This window comes from Lynx rufus, unplaced genomic scaffold (genome assembly GCF_022079265.1).
Source record: "Lynx rufus isolate CCGP_SWC_20201006 ecotype Redwood Valley unplaced genomic scaffold, mLynRuf1.p SCAF_4, whole genome shotgun sequence".
In the NCBI taxonomy this organism is placed as follows: Eukaryota; Metazoa; Chordata; class Mammalia; order Carnivora; family Felidae; genus Lynx; species Lynx rufus.
This window is the reverse complement of record NW_025814856.1, coordinates 71344892-71365957: the sequence shown is the minus strand read 5'-3', so window position 1 is coordinate 71365957 and position 21066 is coordinate 71344892. Positions and strand designations below refer to the sequence as shown.

The 21066-nt window shown below is 42.4% G+C and overlaps 1 protein-coding gene across 1 annotated transcript in view; it reads left to right on the top strand.

Moving 5' to 3' along the window:
• The window catches only part of HECW1 (HECT, C2 and WW domain containing E3 ubiquitin protein ligase 1), a 240934-nt gene extending 220094 nt beyond the window's left edge, over positions 1-20840 (top strand). Inside the window, exons 22-27 of the mRNA XM_047096449.1 lie at positions 1809-1907; positions 2454-2583; positions 7758-7904; positions 9270-9384; positions 11319-11517; positions 20729-20840. Coding sequence (XP_046952405.1) covers positions 1809-1907; positions 2454-2583; positions 7758-7904; positions 9270-9384; positions 11319-11517; positions 20729-20840 — 802 coding nt within the window. The remainder of the gene's footprint in view (positions 1-1808; positions 1908-2453; positions 2584-7757; positions 7905-9269; positions 9385-11318; positions 11518-20728) is intronic.
• The last annotated feature ends 226 nt before the right edge of the window (positions 20841-21066 follow it).

Genomic DNA, 21066 nt, shown 5'->3' with positions numbered 1-21066 from the left:
GTACTTAGCCAGGCACCTGTATTGATCTTTGCTGTCTTTCTGCTTTGGGTGGCCTTGGTCATCTCCATCTGGATGGTCACCAACCCCACCATCATGCTAGAATTATCAGCTGTAATGCTTAGAGTACAGTTAGAATGGGTAAGCCTATATTGGAGTAGAAGTAAACAGGATTGTGGTAACCATGTTTGGGACTGATTGGGCAGGGCAGGAGAGAGCACTGAGGGATGAAGCACTGGTGGGGCACCCTGGCCGCGAGGACTCAAGGACTCTAAGATGTCTAATTATCCTATGAACTTCTCCATCCACGGTGCAGCCCATAACACCTTCACTGAGCTTCCCTTCGCCTCTAGTCTCTTTGGAGTCAATAATATTTCTATGTTAATATTTCCATGTTGTTTCCTGCAAATACAATTGACCACCTGAAATATGCCAATTTGTTTTTTTTTCTTTGTCTTTTGAGTTTTAAAAAAAAATTTTTTTTAATGTTTTTATTTTTGAGAGAGAGAAAGAGAGACAAAGTGTGAGCAGGAAAGGGGAAAGATAGAGAAGGAGACACAGAATTAGAAGCAGGCTCCAGGCTCTGAGCTGTCAGCGCAGAGCCCGACGTGGGCCTCGAACTCAGGAGCTGTGAGATCATCATCTGAGCCAAAGTTCATCCCTTAACCAACTAAGCCACCCAGGAGCCCCAGAAATATTGCCAATTTGAAGTGTTATTTATAATTATGCTTATTCTATGGGATCAAATAATCTATTAATTTAAACAATTTTTATAGTAAAGAGTAGGAAATCTTCTGAGCCTGCAAAGAACCTCATGAAAGGTAGTAAAGATGGGTTAATTGGAAATTCCAACTAAGACCATCTGAAAAATCACAATTAAGTTCACACTTAGGTGAAAAATCTACTTAGATGGAAAGAGACCAGGGAGACCCCTGTTATATGGACATAGGAGCCAGAGATGGGCAAGGCCCACACAGTGAGGAAACCAGGGTGTTAGACCAAGCAGATAAGAATCTGGTTGCGGAGCAGGGTCACAATGGGACCAAGGGAGCCTCAGCACTCAGCCAAGCAGGTTATTAGCAAAACTTCCAGGATATTAGAAAAAATCCCAGGATTTGCCCCAACAAGGATTTAAATCGGTAAAGGCCCTTACATCTGGAGGTAGCTAGATCTACAGGACCAATTCTTCCAGCAGAGACCTGTTCTTTGTTTGCATGTGGCTGGCAGTATTTAATAGCAATGTCGGCTCAGCTTATTGCTTATCACAATGTGATTCAATATAACTCTTCCCACTGACTGTAAGCACAACTGCCATATGGGACTCATACTCAAATTCTCCACCTCTTGGCAGGTATCAGGTGCACATTTGACCTTCAGGTGGTATCTCTGGAATATCTGAACAGATAAGGATGGACGGTCCAAAAAAATTTTCTGTGTCTTGGGTTCAGGTCCTCCTCAGGTTCAATGTGGACTGTTTATCTAGGTTCCAGACTTCCCCTTTACAGTGCATTTCTTCTCTTGGGTCCTTATACCATCAGTTCTGAGGAGAGAATTCCAGCCTAATGACTCTATTCTGGTACCTGGGGGAAAGGAGGGTTCCTTTAGCATATACCAAGCACATAGGCATTGTTTATGGTAAAGAGTAAGGAGGAGGAGAATGGGTACCTCCCTGTGTCATTAATTGGCAAATTCCTTAAACAACTTACAATGAGTATTATCAAGACATACATCAAACACAAATACAAATTGAAATTTTTAACAGTGTAAATTTCTACCTGGCCTTAAATTGCTCTGCCTTGTCTGTGTTCCAGGTTCAGGTTTAGTGGTCGGATCCTAGGCCTGGCTTTGATCCATCAGTACCTTCTTGATGCCTTCTTCACAAGGCCCTTCTATAAGGCACTCCTGAGACTGTAAGTGTATTGCAGGCCATGGTCCGCAGCCCTGCCTATGGGACAACAGTCGCTGACCTCCCTGGCACCACTGACCCTTTGTCCCTATTTTGCCCTAACCATTCCTGTTTGTTCACTTTCCTGAATGCTCAGATATCACATAAACCTTTTAGTACAATAAAAAGGCATTTGGAGTTTTTATGTAAGCATAGGAGTAGACAATTATAACATCATATAAAGGATATGAATCAGTTTATATAAATAATTACAGTAACATTACAAACTTTGCATTACACTACTAAGTAGAATTGATCTAAAACTTAGTTGTTTTTAAATGTTTTAAAAAAACTTTTATCCAGTTGCCATCAAGAGTTCCTGAGTCAGTAACTATCCCATGTTTATTACTGTCATTCGCAAAAACAAAAAAAAAAGCATTGAATGAATGGAAAGATTCATCAATGTATTCAAAAGTATCAAATTGTTAGACTCAGTGTATATTGTTTTAGCCAGGTCTGGGCAGCCGTTTGTTTAACAATCTGTTTACTTTCACCCTTGGGATGCATCCAGGCCCTGTGATTTAAGTGATCTGGAATATCTGGATGAGGAATTTCACCAGAGTTTGCAATGGATGAAGGACAACAACATCACAGATATCCTAGACCTCACTTTCACTGTTAACGAAGAAGTTTTTGGACAGGTTTGTGAGATATGGTGCTTGGAAAAGACCATTTGTTTTTTTATTGTGGAAGATTCACATAACACAAAATTTACCACCTTAACCATTTTTATGTCTACAGTTCAAACTTGTGAAGTATATTCACACTGCTGTATAATCTCTAGTACTTGTTCATTTGCCAAAACTGAAGCTATAGCCATTAAACAATTATTCCTCATTTTTCCTTCTCCCCAATCCCTTGAAACCACCATTCTACTTTCTCTTACCGTGAATTTGGCTGCTCTAGATACCTCACATAAATGGAGTCATAGAGTATATGTCTTCATGTGACTGGCTTATTTCACTTAATACAATGTCCTCCAGGTTTATCCACATTACAGCATGTGACAGGATTTCCTTACTTTTTAGGGCCGGATAATATTCTGCTATATGTATATACCGTATTTTATTTACCCATTTATCTGTTGATGGACCCTTGGGTTGCTTCCACATTTTGGCCATTGTAAATAATGCTGCTGTGAACATAGGTATACATTTACCTGTTCAAGTTCTTGCTTTCAATTCTTTTGGATAGATACTGATGAGTGGGATTGCTGGATCGTAAAGTAATGGGATTTTTTTTTTAATCTAGAAAACAAAGAATCTCATCTATTTAAAATACAATTCTTTGAGGACTACTTCCTTGTCTTCTTTCTTTTCCTTGTTATGACATGGATCTGCTTTAGAGAGTTTTTTGAAAATCAAATGTGATAATGGATCAGAAAACATTTTTTGAAGTGTGAAATACACTTGTAAGGTATTTCTGTTATCTGCGCAACTACAAAAATACTTTTTTTTATCACTAGCATCTAGATGTTTGCTCCTCCAAACTGCATGTATCTCAATACTATTAATAAGATAAAGCTTTGCATTTTTTTTAAATTTTAACGTTTATTTATGTTTGAGACAGAGAGAGACAGAGCATGAACAGGGGAGGGGCAGAGAGAGAGGGAGACACAGAATCTGAAACAGGCTCCAGGCTCTGAGCTGTCAGCACAGAGCCCGACGCGGGGCTCGAACCCACGGACCGTGAGATCGTGACCTGAGCCGAAGTCGGATGCTTAATCGACCGAGCCACCCAGGCGCCCCAAAGCTTTGCATTTTTATTCCCGCCAGTATATATACCTTTGAATTTTCTGGGTTACAGTTTTATCAGGTTAACCATAGCCTGAGTCACTTACAAGAGATTTCAAAAGCCTCTGACACATGATAATTTGAAATGGGTCGTTGTAAGAATTGAGTTGATAGGCTCTATAAGTATCTTGATGAATGTGAACAGTGTGCTGAATCTGTGTGAGAGGTACCCACTGACCTCTGCAGCACCATACCATAATCATAAATTTTGGACAGGTCAGCATTCTGTTGAATTTCCTTTGTGTAAAGGACACTCAGGTATTCTGAATAATACCCTCTTCCATATTTGAGAAAAAAATTATTTCTCCTTATAACTATAAAGGGTACACGTAAATATGTTCAAGAATATATGATTCATTGGGCACCTGGTTGGCTCAGTCAGTGGAGTATGCAACACTGGATCTCAGGCTTGTAAATCTAAGCATCACTTTGGGTGTAGAGATTACTTAAAAAATAAAATCTTAAAAAAAAAAAGAATATATGATTCACATGACTGTCCTACCTTGTACTAGATGAAAGTATAAAATACACCGTTCCCTGTGTGTGACTTCTTTTAGTTCATTCTTTATATCTGTCCTGTAGTAGAAGGTAAATTTGTAAAACAAACTCAATCATTTAGAAAGTTTTATTAAGACAAATGGGTACTCATCTTTAAGTCACACTCCTAACCTAACTCATTACACCAAAATTAATTCCACCTGGATCAGAAAGCTAACCGTTAAAAATAAATAAATAAAAAGACGAAAATGCCGGGGCGCCTGGGTGGCGCAGTCGGTTAAGTGTCCGACTTCAGCCAGGTCACAATCTCGTGGTCCGTGAGTTCGAGCCCCGCGTCGGGCTCTGGGCTGATGGCTCAGAGCCTGGAGCCTGTTTCCGATTCTGTGTCTCCCTCTCTCTCTGCCCCTCCCCCGTTCATGCTCTGTCTCTCTCTGTCCCAAAAATAAATAAACGTTGAAAAAAAAATTTTTTTTTTTAAATAATAAAAAAAAGAAAATGCCAAGATTTTTATTTTTAATCTTCCAGTAAGGAATGCTCCTGTAGATATGACCCAACTTTCAAAGTCATAAAAGCAGAGATTGACATAGCAAACTAAAATTATTGTTTTAATTCTATGTGGCCACGATACAACATAAGCAAAGTAAACATGGCATAATATCGAATATGCCGTAATGTATTACACAGACAAAAACCTATTCTTTCAACATTGGAAGAGATCCCACAGATCAATAAGAAATGACCAATGACACAATAGAAAATTAGCAAAAAAGAAATGGTTCCCAGAAACGGAAATATGAGGAAATACTCGATCTCATTCACAAGTTGTAAAAATGTAAATTAAAGCATAGTAAAATGCCATTTTCTCTTATGAGATTATCTTGAGTTAGAAAGTTTAACAGTATTCTGTTTTGGAGATGGTGTAGAGAACAGACACGCTGTATGGGAGTGTAGATAGAAGTTTGGTTCACTATGAGCTACCCTCATTCTAAATGGACCTACCCACACCCCCACCAGGTGTTGTATGTAAGTGGTGAATCACTGAATTCTACACTTGAAACTAATATTACACTGTATGTTAACTAACTGGAATTAAAAAAAAAATTTTACATTTATTTATTTTTTGAGAGACATAGAGAGAGCACAAGTTGGGGAGGGGCAGAGAGAGAAGGAGACACAGAATCCGAAGCAGGCTCCAGGCTCCCAGCTGTCAGCTCAGAGCCCGATGCAGGCTCAAACTCACAAACCATGAGATCATGACCTGAGCCAAAATCGGACGCTTAACCAACTGAGCCACCCAGGTGCCCCTAACTAACTGGAATTTAAATAAAAATTAAAATAATTAAACTAAGAAAAATAAGAAAATAAATGCACCTGCCCTTGACTCAGCACCCATGTCTAGAAATTTGTCCTGCTAATATATTTATTCACACCTAATTCAAATGAGTAATGTATCAAGATCTTCACTGCAGCATTGTTGATACTTGAAAAAGATCTGAAACAATATAAATGTCCAGCAACGGAGCATTGGTTAAATAAATTATGATACATCCACACAACAGAATAGTGAGCTAGTGGGATGTGTGGTTAAAAAATGCAAGACACCCCAGCCCATCAACTTACATGTAAATCATAAACAATAAATAGGGTATTATAACAAAAATAGAATAAGTCAATTCTAAATTGGTATAAAACAATTCTTACATTTTTAAGTGAAAAGTATGGTGATGAACAGTGTATATAATATGCTACTGTTTGTGAGCAAAAAGAGATGATATATACATATTCTCTGATAAATACATAGAATCTTCCTGGAAGAGAAGTAAGGGCAATTTTTCTCCAGGTGGGGAGATTGTATGGCTGGGAGATGAAATGAGAAAGAAGCTTGCTTTTCATTTATGGCCTTTTATGCCACTTGAATGTTATTCCATGGATGCATATTACCTACTTAAAAAAATGAGGTAAACCACAAACAACTGAATATATAAAATTAGAAGGAAAAAATAATATCTAAAAAACAAAGAGCCATCCTTCACGGGTATGTGGCATAGGAACAACTCAGAAAAGTTTAAGATGTTCCCAAAGACGATGTGCCATAGGTCTAGAGTAACTCATATCTCTGTAAAGGGGTGTCTCGTTCCTCTTCAAATGAGGTCACTAAGAACTATGACTTGGGTTTTAGGAAACCAAGTTACAGCCCTTCTTTTGGCAAGTTATGAGACACTGCGGAGCAGACAGATAGATGCAGGTGAAAGACATGATGGGCGTTTCCTGGGTGTGTTAGTTAGGATTAGAGTCAGCTGCCAGAGAAGAAACCCAAAATGGCCCAGCTGAAACTAACAGTTTATTCTTCCCTCACAGAAAAGTGTAGAGGCAGGCAACCCAAGGCTGCAACACCTACCAAGGGCATCTGCACTTATGGCCCAGATGCTAATAGTTCCCGAACCATCATGTTCCTGCCTGAGGCATCAGGACAAAGGAGCAACAACCCCTCCCTTTCAGGGGGTTCCTGAAAGTGCCATACAACATTCCCGCTTACAGAGTATTGGCCAGAATTTAGTTACAGGGCACACCCAGCTGCAAGTGAGGTTAGGAAATAAAGTCTTTTACTGGGCAGCTAAAAATCAGGGGTTCCAAGGAGTGTGGAAAATTAGTGGCAACTAGGATGTTATAATCGGCCAGTATTTTGTGATTAGTACTAATCACCTAAGTGCTGGAGAAAAAAATAACTGTCAGACTTTTATGGACTATTCAGGTAGCTGTGTCAATGAGTGCAAATATACATATCTATGTTTATTAAGCCAATGACTAAGTAGAGGTATGCCTTACATGTCTTATAGTTTTGAGACATGAGGTGAGCCCCTTAAGTGAATTTAAGATGACCCCCTCCAAACACCAAAGCTTTCTGATAAAAAAAAAATGTCTAATATGTTACCCACCCTCTTGCCTTTCAAAAGAACACAGATTGTAACTTTTCTCAGTGACTCGTTTGTCCTAACAAACAAGTGTCACCACGTTAAGTGGCATTGTCATTCTGTTTCCTTTCTCAGTCTGTCATTCTTCAGCCACTATTACACTAGGATGTAAAAACCATCTTCTCATTATCTGCTATTTTTCTGCCAATGATCTGCTTCGGGTGGGGAGGCTGGTGGCGGTTGAGAATTTGATCTAATTGGGATTTGGGGAAATTGAATGTGTGATTATGGTATAAGGACATTCTGGTCCATCTGTTCCCCTGGGACAACCAGGAGCACTTTTCTTTTATTTCCATTATGCCTCTTGAGTTAAAGAAACATGTTTCCTCTTTATAAAACAAAAACTGCAGTAAGGTGCATCAGTATCATCTTAGAACACGCAGAGCTTTTTTTAGTAGCTTCCAGGAAAGGAACAAGAACTAAGGAGGCAATAATGCGGAAGCCACGTTGAAGAAGACTTTTTGTAAATAGTTCATCCTCCTAGAATTGATGTGATTCACTGCACGATCCACTGAGTTGACAAGCATCACAGTCTCTCTGTTTCCCCACAAGGTAACGGAAAGGGAGTTGAAATCTGGAGGAGCCAACACGCAGGTGACGGAGAAGAACAAGAAGGAGTACATCGAGAGGATGGTGAAGTGGCGGGTGGAGCGCGGTGTGGTGCAGCAGACCGAGGCCCTGGTGCGGGGCTTCTATGAGGTGAGGAGGGTGGCTTGTGGGGAAAACGGAGAAGAAGAACCAAGGCGGGCAAAGGGCTCAGCTCCCGTCACCAGAGGGCAAAGAGGACACCCTTGGGGTAGATGAAGGTGTCAGAGTTCTCTGGGAAACCAAACTCTTACGGTAGGTGAAAAATGCTCTCACAAAGATATTGTTGTGGCCCCAGTGTGCCAGATAGGAAAACTTTTGTTATCTCCTGTCAAGAGCTGTGCGTGTGTGTTTCCTTTCATTCGGTGAAATAAAAATAAGTGAAGCGAAGGCATTCGAGGGCATTGTCCACTCTTGGTAGATTTCTCTTTTGTTGTAGTGTCACTCGGTGCCATGTAATCCATACTGAGGTGGTAAATCAAGAGGACAGGGACAGCTTCCAGCTTCCTATGCTCCAAACGTCGACATCCTTAAACTTTTGCAATTAAGAAACAGGACACTGTAAATGTTTTCTCAAGGCTCGAGTCTTGGAAAGTTTTCTTTCCCTGCCATGATGGACAACAACATGGCTCACTGGCTTGTCCATCTCTACTTTGATTAGAGGAGGCACCGACTGACCTCAGGTGTTCAGTTGTGTCTGACACATTTGGCAATAAGGTATAAAGTCAGAGCTTAGCGCCCTCACAAAGGAGGTCTTCCCTCTTTAGAGGGAGGAAGGAAGAGAGGGGAGAAAGGAAGGAAAATACAGTTGTTTTAATATAGAATGCCCATTCCTAGGAAACAAGTCATAGTTTTATGTGGAAGAGAGGATACCTTTTAAGTGAAGTGATAATACTAACATCAAGTCACTTCACAGTGTTTGGATTTTTGCCTTTAAAATGCAAGGATACTTGGAACTTAAATGTGACTGGAGAAAGTCAAGTTAGGTTTGCCCATAACATCATTCTGAGAGGGAGCATCAGAGGGAGTGAAAACCCTGGGACCTTTTTTGAGTTCACAGCTCGTGAATGGGTTGTGTGTCAAAATGTGTAAGTCACGATTTTGAACTTGAACATGATAGTACATTTTTTAAAAAGTTGTAGGGGAGCCTGGGTGGCTCAGTCGGTTAAGCAACCGACTTTGGCTCACGTCATGATCTCTGTGTGTGGGTTTAAGCCCCACATCAAGCTCTATGCGGACAGCTGGGAGCCTGGAGCCTGCTTCAGATTCTGTGTCTCCCTCTCGCTCTCTGCCCCTCCCCCACTCTCTCTCTCTCTCTGTCTCTCTCTCTCAAAAATAAATAAATGGTAAAAAAATTGTTTTAAAGAGAAAATAAAAGTTGTAAATGATGATCAGTTTCCCAGCTTAACGCACAGAAGTAATAATAAGTGAACAAAACCTTTCAGTGTGGTTGTACCTGAAGCCTAATCTGTATTTCAGGTGGTAGACTCGAGGCTTGTCTCTGTGTTCGACGCCAGGGAGCTGGAGCTGGTGATAGCGGGCACGGCGGAAATCGACCTGAATGACTGGCGGAATAACACAGAGTACCGGGGAGGTGAGACGCCGGGCCCAGCACAGACACAGGGCACCACTTTTTAAAACATGTTATATTGAAGTGAAATTGACAGATCGTAACATTAACCATTTTAAAGTGAACAGTGCGGTGGTATTTGGTACATTCACAATGTTGTGCAACCATCACCTCTCGCTGGTTCCAAAACATTGCCCTCACCCCGAAAGGAAACCCGGACTCATTCTGCAGTTGCTTCCCCTATCTGAGAGCCGTCACTCTGTGTTCTGTCTCTGTAGATTTACCTATCCTGGATATTTCATACAGAGTCATACAATATGTGGTCTTTGGGATCTGGTTTCTTTCATTAGGCATTCTCCTTCAAGGTGTGTTTCGCTGCTTCATTCCTTTTTGTGGTTGAATAATATTCCTTTTATATTTATATTCCATGTATAGTTATAAATATAAGATAATATGCCATGTTATAGCTATATATATGATATATATTTCAGAACTTCTTAAAGGGTGAATAAAATTTGGCCTTACTTCGATTTGGCCTTCAACGCAGAGTAGGTTCTCCTAACAAGCCTTCCAGTGACTTCCATCCTGAATGTTCCTTCAGGTGATCCCCATTACTATAATCTCTGGCCTAACTGCATGTAGATGCATGACCGAGATGGCCACCCAAACACGAGCTCCTGAGCTAGGTTACATGCTGGCAAGGAAGCGTCTCCGCTCCAGCTGGAACTGGAATCCTCTTCCCCTCCATCTCAGTTCGCCGCAACCTGGTTCTGTTGTCTCTCCAAACCCTAAACTTCTCCTAACTATTGGCCTTCACGCTGCCAAACTAGTCTTCTTGAGACATTTTCACCAAGCCATTTCCTTATCCACAAAACAAACTCCGTATTACTTTTGAAAGTGTTTTGTTTTTAAGGCTCAAAACCATTTCTTTGTGTAAAATATGACAGAGAAACCTCAGTCGGAGCCATAGACAGAAAGCTGGGCCCGCCATCTCAGCCTCCCTCGTCTCCCCAGTGTACTCAGCCATGAGAAGCCTGTGTGGGACCGCTGGGCACTTCTTGGCATGGCAGGGGAAAACCAAGGAGTCGAGTCCCAGTGTCTCTGCCTGGCTGCTACAGCCCTCTATGGCCCTCAGCCAGTTTCCCTCAGACCCCTCTCTGCACTAGTCAGCTTGCAATTCCCTGCATATTTCTTCCTCATTCTTGTTCTCCGTTTGTCCTGTTCTCCACTCCCACAAAGCCTTCCTGCGCTCACGTACACCTCACTTCCCTCTTTCTACCCCGGCTGACGTACATCTCTCCCATCTTGGAGTGCCTCTTGCATTTGCAGGGGTGGTGAATCATTTACCTGAATCAGGTGACCCAAGCTTGCTCTCCCAACTGTACAGTGACAGCGGCTCAATACCTCTTCCATGGGCCCAAATGGCCCGAGAGCAGCTGTTCCAGGAGCACTAATCACTAATGGCCACTGGAGATTCCAGCATCTTCTGTTCTCTACGCTTGTCGTTTACCTTCCATCCTTCTTAAGTCCTAGACTGTCCCACGGTATACAGTTACCAAGAGCTAAGACCTCAGAACAGAGAAAATACAGTGAAATATTATGTTCATAGAAGGTTTTGTCTCTTAGGGTCCCAAGGATATCTAGCCACTCCTTGTCTCATTTATATGAGGCAGGATAGTGACTAGTGTGGTCCCAATTGTTTACATAGAAAGCAGACATCTCTGAGGACACCCCTCAGAGCATAAAATCTTTTAATAAAATGGCTACTTTCTAAATCTGCTTTTGTTATAAAATTTGACCTAGCTACACAGATGGTCTTAGACTTGTGTGAAGGCCGTCAGAGAAATCGGCAGGCCAGCAGCAGCTAGTCGGTCCCCATTGCACCTGCTGCGTGTTTTGCCTCTCTCCCTTCCTCCTCCTCTCTGCACATCCTCCCTTCCTCCTTCTGCCCCATTCAGGTTATCATGACGGGCATCTTGTGATCCGCTGGTTCTGGGCCGCCGTGGAGCGCTTCAATAATGAGCAGAGACTGAGATTACTTCAGTTCGTCACGGGAACGTCAAGCGTGCCCTACGAAGGCTTTGCAGCCCTTCGAGGAAGCAATGGGCTTCGGCGTTTCTGCATAGAGAAGTGGGGGAAGATTACGTCTCTCCCCAGGTACGGGCTCCTGCCAGCCTTCAGGAAACCCACCAAGTATACTTTGTTATTAAGTTTGGATGATGATCCTTTAGGATAGAATTCCCTGCCACCTACAGTTTGTTACGAGTTACTGATGAAAGGTGCCAATGAAGAGTCTCTGGGATGTGAATTTAGACCGTATTCTTAGTTATTTTTGGACTATTGATGGTGTTTGGGCAATAATGTCATGGTCCGTGTGTGAGTTGTGGGAAGCTTTCCAATGTGTACATAGCCCAGTTTAATTTAAGGAAGAATGTCTCACCTGGTGAGGGTGGGAGGAGAGGCTGGAAGCCCAAAATAACCCTTCCAACGCCGTATCTGTACTCCTCCAGCATGTCACCTGATACTCTGTAGGATAGTTATGCATGTACGTGTCACATTTTTCCTACTATGTTTTCCTAATGTTTATTTATTCTTGAGAGAGAGAGAGAGAGAGACAGAGAGACAGAGAGCAAGTGGGGGAGGACAGAGAGAGAGACATGGAATCGGAAGCAGGCTGCAGGCTCCAAGCTGTCGGCACAGAGCTCGGCATGGGGCTCAAACCCACGAACCGCAAGATCATGACCTGAGCTGAAATCAGACACTTAACCAACCGAGCCACCCAGGTGCCCCTATCCTACTGTGTTTTCAACAATGTGAGGACAAGACTATATGTATCTCAGGCCTCTAGAGAGACTTCTATATAGCAAGCTGTCAAGGAGATTATTGTGGGATAAATGCAAAAAAGGAGACACTAAAGATCCCGGCAGTTTAACAGATGAATTTCCTACACTGTGAGTTTTAATCCCTACACTTCCTGGGTCCTTCATAATCCACTCTGGGCAGCCTTTTCCTGCCCTGAAATAAAGAGCACTAAAGACATGCTTCTGTATAGGTACTACAGTAATAAATCCTACTCAACAACAAAAGAAAAGATTGATCCATATTACTTTCTTCTATGATACTTTCTAATTATAAAAGGAGATTCACATTTCATTCAGCTCTATTTCCACATGACTTCCCAGATACCATTGCTAAATCCCGATGGAAGGATTTACTGAACTATGATTTGCATCCAGATCTCCCACACCTTCTAATGTCCTGAAGACAAGTCACCTGATGCCAGTGAGCATCAGGAGGCCCAGGAAACAGAGCTCATGCCCAGCTGGTTAATAACAGCCAAAAGTCTTGGCACAATTTTCAGCCCTGGCTTCACCCACTTGCTCAGCAGCCCCTCGGTGCTCATTTGCATGGTTCTGCTGATGGCTGAACCTACTGAATTAAATCTGGCAAGAAAATAATGCTAAAAAGGCAAGATTCCCATTTGTCTAGTTTAATGATAGATTTGAAAGACAAGGTTATTTGGAAACATTCTGTTCTTATTTTGGAGAATGTGTTGAGTCACCATTTGATGATAGCCTCCGCCCCAAGGAGGGACTAAGATACAACCACCTACCTTCCCAGAGGAGCTTATAGTCTAGGAAAGAGGGCAGCCAGTAGTAATAAGTTACAACACAAGGTGGAATCCAAGGGGCACTGAGAAGGGAAGATAAAAACAAGGTGCTATGAGGATGTAGAACACAGACCTAATAATCCCAGCTGAGCTGGTAGGAGGAGATGCCACAAAGAAGCTGGTATTTAGGTGAGCATTGAGGGTCAAGGAATGGGTGGAGGGGAACTCTAGGCTGAATTGGCAGCTTGAGCAAGGCCTGGGGGTGGGAGGTGGCCAGCATGTGTTCAGGAAGGAGTGCTGGGCCAGCGTGGAGGACAGAATGTCCTAAGTGATACTCATAAGGGATAAGGTTGAGAGAGATAGTTTGGTGAATCACAGAGAGAAGCCCCTGCTGAGGAGTCTCAGTTTTGTTCTTTAGGAAATGGAAATAGGAATTGCTTTTGTCATTTGGGGATCACAGATTGAGTCTAATTACGTATTTGCTTTGAGCAGCTTTGAATTGTGCATTAATTCTATTCACCTACACAAACAGCTTATGAGGTGGATGTTGGGCTTATCGTCAGGCTCTTCACATCGGGGCCAAGGCATCCCTAAAAAGTCTGCTATTCCACAAACCCCAGAGAGGATTCTTTGGGGAGGCAGGGACTTCACCCTGGACCAGGAAGACCCCAAGAAGCAAAGGCTGAGATGCTCCTGGGAGGACGGTGAAAATGACCCCCTGGATAGTAACCCCTAACTAGTCTTCCTTGTGCATTTTCTGAAGATCCAAGAACCTAAAAAGTGTCACCAATGTGTGAAGAGAAAGAAGTAACTTCTGACTTCTAAGAATGGTAGTTTGGAAAGACCTGGCCAGGTGACATGGCAGGTGGCAGGAGGCCCTGAGGTGGGCGGGAGCAACATCTGCAATGAGTTGGGGCGGGGAAGGGCCCAGAGGCTGGCAGGAGAGTCAAGCAGACACAGGACGACCCAGGACTTCCCAGAGAATGTGAGCTCAATGCACACTGCCCACACTGGGAGGAGAGGTGGTCTGGAGCTGCTTTGTCTGCAGGTCTCCCCTCTACAGACAACTGGCTGCCCAGATGAGAATGCCAAATACTGATGCAACCAAACCCGAATCATAGCCCAGGCTAAATAAAACCTTTACATCAATCCAAGCCCTTGCCTCCCCAAAACTATAGGAGGGTTAGGAAAGAGGACTTTGAGAATAATGGTTTCTAGGATGTAATTTTACAGTGCCTGATAAACTTCAGTATAAGACAGGTGGGACAGTCACTAAGGTTGAGGTCAAGGAGCTAGCATGTTAGGGCATTGAACAGGTCATCCATGTGGACTCAGAAGCTACACAGTCTGTTGAGAATGTGTTGAGAATGGGAAGGATTTAAGCAAAGTAATAGAGATTTTAATAAATGTAATTATAGCTGGAAGGTCAGAAGGTATGGAAGGTATATCTAGAGCACTGATTTGCAAACTTTTTAATCATAGGCCACAGAAAGAAATACCTTTTACATAATGTCACAACCCAGTACATGTGTATCTACTTCTGTGTGTGTGTGTGTGTGTGTGTGTGTGTGCATGTCTGTCTGTCTGAAATACAAGTTCCTCAAAACAACACTTTACCCTGGGGTGCCTGAGTGGCTCAGTCGGTCAAGCGTCCGACTACGGCTCAGGTCATGATTTCATTGTTCATGAGTTCAAGCCCCACATCAGGTTCTGTGCTGACAGCTCAGAGCCTGAAGCCTGCTTCAGATTCTGTGTCTCCCTCTCTCTCTGCCTTCCTCTGCTCATTCTGTGTCTCTCCCTCTCTTTTAAAAATATATAATAAACATTTAAAAAACTAAGAAAAAAACAATACTTTACCCTTATTACTTGCAGGTAGTACACTCTTCTTTTTTTTTTTTTTTCAACGTTTATTTATTTTTGGGACAGAGAGAGACAGAGCATGAATGGGGGAGGGGCAGAGAGAGAGGGAGACACAGAATCGGAAACAGGCTCCAGGCTCTGAGCCATCAGCCCAGAGCCTGACGCGGGGCTCGAACTCACGGACCGCGAGATCGTGACCTGGCTGAAGTCGGACGCTCAACCGACTGCGCCACCCAGGCGCCCCTAACTCTTCTAATCTATCCTATTTGATTGAAATAAAATGCCAAATAAAACCTGTAATTATAGAAAAAAATCTAAGTGGCACAAGATTCAGAGAAATAGAATTTTTTAAACATTTGTTTCCCTTTTATTTTTATTTATTTTAATTGAAGTATAGTTGCTACAAGATGTTATATTAGTTCCAGGTGTACAACATAGTGATTGGATAAGTCTGTTGGTTATGCTGTGCTCACCATGAGTGTCACTACCATCTGTCAGTATACAATGCTATGACAGTGCCATTAACTATGTTCCCTGGGTTGTGCCTTTTATTCTTGTGACCTATTCATTCTGTGACTGGAACTCTGTACCTCCCACTCCCCTTCACCTATTTTGCCCAACCTCCCTCCCCACCCCACCCCCGGCAACCATCAGTTTGTTCTCTGTATTTATGAGTCTGTTTCTGCTTTTTGTTTGTTTGCTTTGTTTTGTTTTTAACATTACACATATAAGTGAAGTCATTTGATATTTCTCTTTCTCTGTCTGATCTGTTTCACTTAGCATGATACCTTCAAGTTCCATCCATGTTGTCACAAACGGCAAGATCTCATCCTTTGTTATAGCTGAGTAAAAGGAACAGAAATTTTTTATCAAAGACTCAAAAGTAATGATCTAGAATTGGTAGTGGAGAGTGAGCAAAGTGCTCATTCACATCAAAGAATGTGGCAGGATGACCATTCACCATCTCTACTCATGGGGACTGAGACAGGATACTAAGACTTGTAGGCCACGTCCTGAAAGGGAGAGTGGGAGAGTTTCCTTACTGTACAACAAGGACTGGGGAGGGAACAGAGGAGAGGCTCCAAAGAAAGAAAAGCGTGGAAGCTAGTCTGAATAGACACATCACAAGGCAGCATGGAGATGGAATAAAGGAGAGGAGGGGAACTTAAGGGTTTACATTTGGAGTGGGAACCAGGGATTCCAGAACTATGAGTCATGGGCAGATTGGCCTAAAAGTTGCAAACAGAATTCTAACAACATGCTCCACTGCAGATGTAAACTGAGCCCAAGCCCAGGTGGAGGGGAAGGCCTGGTTGAGGTAGATATTGACTTACTCTATAGGGATGGCTCTCAAGAGGGATGGGAGAGATGACTTTGCCCGGCAGGGGACATTTGGCAATGTCTGGAGACATGTTTGGTTGTTGGGGAGGGGCTAGTGGCATCTAGTGTAGAGGCTAAGGATGCTGCTAAACACCTGCGATGCACAAGACAGCCCCTCATAATGGAGAATTATCAAGTTTAAAATGTCAGTCGTGCCAAGGTGAAAAACCCTGCTCTGTAGGCTATAAGTCTACAAAGGAGGCTTGAGGGAGCCATTGGGAGTTTGGAAGGGAAACTGACAGCCACTGAGAAGCCATAGAGAAGGCAAGAGGAGAGAGATGTTCAAGAAGAAAAGATATCAAAGGCTTTTAAAAAGCTTGAGGAGGTGTGGGCAGAGAATGGGCCTCTGGATTTGGGGATCAAGAGGTTCAAGTTGAAAAAGAATAGGTTTAGTAGTGCTGAGAGTGAGAACCATCTGTTATTCTCTCTCTCTCTCTCTCTCTCTTTTTGAGATCATAAATGGGGGAGGGATAGCGAGAGGGGGACAGAGGATCCAAAGCTGACTCTGCGCTGAAAGGCTGACAGACTGACAGCAGCGAGCCTGATGCAGGACCTGAACTCATAAATCATGAGATCGTGACTTGAGCCAAAGTTGGACACTCAACTGACTGAACCACTCAGGCACCCCTGAGAGTAAGAACCATATGTACAGGGAGGCTATGGTTGGACAGTGGAAGAAAGTGACATGAAGGGGAGACAGGACTTCTAAAATTGGCCTCACAACTAGCTGAACAACCAGCAGCAGAGAGCTGCTTTGTTTGCTTTTAGTAGTGTTGTTTGCTTTTGGCCAGACTTAAAGTGGTCTCTTCTGGGGAGAAGCATGCTATCATTGGTTACCATTTTAATCAACAACTTGGAAAAAATCAAGGAGACACTGTAGATGTTAGAAAGTATCAGGGCAAATAATACAGTGATTGGCACAATCTAAATCCTGAATTATCTCAAAATGCTGGAACCCTAGATTAACAACAACAGAGTGAAAATTGACCTGGCATGATTGAAAAGATTCATGTGGAGTTCCAAAATATCCATTGCACAAATGGGAGATCAGGGTGGGTGATTCATTTACCAGTGGTTTATATGAAAGAGGCTTTTGAGTACCCACAGGTGTGACACAGTTCCGGAAATTATAACTGCAGTTGTGGTTGCATTATTAAGAGAATCTTATGTTTAGATGATGATTCACATGGGAATGCAAGCTGGTGCAGCCACTCTGGAAAACAGTAGGGAGGTTCCTCAAAAAACTAAAAATAGAACTACCCTACGACCCAGCAATTACACTACTAGGCATTTATCCAAGGGATACAGGTGTGCTGTTTTGAAGGGACACATGCACCCCCATGTTTATAGCAGCACTATCAACAATAGCCAAAGTATGGAAAGAGCCCAAATGTCCATCGATGGATGGATGAATGGATAAAGAAGATGTGTTATATATATACAATGGAATATTACTCGGTAATCAAAAAGAATGAAATCTTGCCATTTGCAACTATGTGGATGGAACTGGAGGGTATTATGCTAAGTGAGATCAGTCAGTCAGAGAAAGACAAAAATCATAGGACTTCACTCATATGAGGACTTTAAGAGACAAAACAGATGGACATAAGGGAAGGGAAACAAAAATATAAAAACAGGGAGGGGGACAAAACAGAAGAGACTCATAAATATGGAGAACAAACTGAGGGTTGCTGGAGGGATTGTGGGAGGGGGGATGAGCTAAATGGGTAAGGGGCACTAAGGAATATACTCCTGAAATCATTGTTGCACTATATGCTAACTAATTTTGGTGTAAATTTAAACAAATAAAAAAATTAAATTAAAAAAAAATAAAGAAAACCAGAAAAAAAAGAAAGGAAAAGTTAATAAATAAATAAATATTCACAGATTACAAAAGGCATTTATGTGCATTCTAACATTGGTCCTCACTACAACCCCCTGACGTACACAGAGCATATATTATTGCCCTCATTTTACAAGTGAGAAAACTGAGGCTTAGAAAGATTAACTGACTTTCCCAAGGTGATAAAGCTAGCAAGTGGCTAGGCTGTAATCAGAATAGAGGTCTTCCAACCCCTGGTTTTGTGCTTTCTCTGCCACCTACTGCACACGGGAGCACTGGGCCCAGAGCCTAGGGAGGGAATGAGCAGGTGTTCTATGCTGTCAGAACCATGCCTGGAGAACTGCAAGCATTTAAGAATACTGAATCAAGGGCACCTGGGTGGTTCAGTCGGTTAAGCGTCTGACTTCACCTCACAGCATGATCTCATGGTTCGTGGGTTCGAGCCCCACATTGGGCTCTGCACTGAATGGCTCAGAGGCTGGAGCCTGCTTCAGATTCTGTCTCACCCTTTCTCTCTGCCTCTCCCCTGCTCGTGCTCTGTCTCTCTCTCTGTCTCTCTCTCAAAAATAAATAAACATAAAAAAAAAGAAGAAGAATGCTGAATCAAACCATGATTTGATTGTGTTCATTCATTCTCAATTACAAACTACAGTCTACTTAAGAGAATTAACCAAAGCTGGTGATAAATGCAGTAAAAGCAACTTGAAGAAACTGGGTAGCCATGCTAGGTCTTGAAGAGGTGCCATTTGCTAATGCTTTCAGATTATTCCCAGAAATTATCTTCTACACAATTCATTTGGTTCCAGCTATTTTGCAAATATGGGATTTTTGACATAACATTTCCACTCATGAGTGCCAGTTAAAATGGCCAGAGGAAGAAAACCAAGGCAATGATGGCTGCTCATACCTTGCTCCTAACTAGTTCAGCTAGTTTCAGAAGCATACTTGGGATTTTCCCACCCTACTTAACTTGGTTAGCCAGAAACCAGAGCATGTCTTTGTTTTAATCTTTCTAAACATAGAGAAGGGTCGATGTAATTGTCATCCTACATTGAGTGCTCTTCCACTTTTACTCAAATGAGTTTAGGTAAGATATTTTAATTATTCTCTTGTGAGGTCAACAGAGGCCTGTTTGAATCTTCAATCATAATCTGAGACTCTGCTAATCTTGGTCTATTTTTATGCTTCTTCCCAGGTAAATCCTTAAGACCTAAGGCCAGATACACTCCTATCCTGTGCCCACCCTTGGAGCTTGTGGGGGCACAAGGAGTTCGGGGGTTAGTTTTCCAAGAACAATGAGGGAGCTATGGCCAGGAGAAGGAGGAATGGATGCTTAGAGGCAAAAACATCAGCATCCTCCCACTATTCTTCCCGTGCAGGAGAACCCACCTTCCCTCTTCCCTCTTCCCTCTTCCCTCTTCCCTCTTCCCACCTCCCCATCACCCAAATAATCTCTCTCATACCCTGAGCACTGCATCAGCCTGATCAGGAACTCTGAAAACAAAGGTATAAACAATACACAACTTCCCTAGGGATCTTGTAATTAAAAGAAGAATTCAGTATCCCAAGTGAAATTCAAATGAAGGGGAATGGTCTCTTTGCTTAGAGTTTTGTTTAGTCTTATTGTGTATATGTTTGTTTTGTGATGTTTTATCTTCTTCTCTTTTATTGTTATTTTATTTTAGTTTAGTTTAGATTAGTTTAGTTTAGTTTATTTCGTTCCATTTTCATGTGCCCTTCTTCTGTGCTGGTTGGCTTCTCGAGACACCATTGCAACACACCTTTTAGGAAGCAAAAGACATTAAATTGACCTTGAGCTGCACCCATCCATCTTTCTCCCTACTTTGGTATAGACCTTGGCCTCAACCAACAATTCCATAAAAACAAAGCACATCTGACAGGAAGAAATTAGTCAGGTTATTTGAAGTTCCACGAGGGGAAACTGTCCTGGGCCTCTCAGGCTCACCACTGAGCCCTATGTAGGCAATACGGGGTCTGGTCCTGGTCCGTGCATTAGTGCAAGGCAGGGAAAGCCATTCGTTATCTAGACCAGATACTGGTGTGCGTGGGCCCATAGGATGAATGAAGGATATGACAAATAAGGCAGAACTCAGGGCACAGGGATGCTCCAGGCAACCAGGGAAGACTATTCCAAAAGCTCAGTTGTTCTTGGAAGTGACGCACTCTGATGTCAGGCTAGCTGTGTCCCCCTGAAACAGAAGAGTCACACTGTCTCCAGGGCACACCTGACTTGATAGAGCATTGCATCCGGTGGCATCTCTACATCAATACACATGGTTTACTGTGGCCCAGAAATCAGAGCTAGACAAGGAGACTTGGGAATATGATCCTGTAGTATTAATGACGTTTCTGCCTCCTTCACTGATCACATCCAATTCATATTTCAACTGCAGAATAAAACTGATATTGTCGATTGATGAGTGTGGTTTGCTTGTAAATGTTTCTAGTTATTCTACTCCCTCAACTAGTTTATTCATGCCTAGAAGGCCATCGTTTTTAGTTGCAATCTTATATGGTGGTCCAAAACCTGGTTGTGCTCATTTTTTATTCCCTTTTGCTTCATACCTTCAGATTGATCACAGATACATACAGATACATACAGACCAGTTGTACCTTGAAACAAACACCTTCACCAATCTTTTCTCCCCATTCAGGGCACACACATGCTTCAACCGACTGGATCTTCCACCTTATCCCTCATACTCCATGTTATATGAAAAGCTGCTAACAGCAGTAGAAGAAACCAGCACCTTTGGACTTGAATGAGGAAATGGAAACTCACCTGACATTTTCCTGGCAATCACATCACCCTTTCTGGGATCATCCCCTTGCCCTTTCCCTGAATCAACTCTCCTTTGATTTTGGTATTCCATGATTTTTATTTTCAAACCAAATCAGGATTGACAAAAGCTGTGCATGAAGAACTGCCTTCTTCTGAGATCCTACCTTCAGGCTTATCTCCTCTACTCTCAATGAACTGCTAGCCTGTATG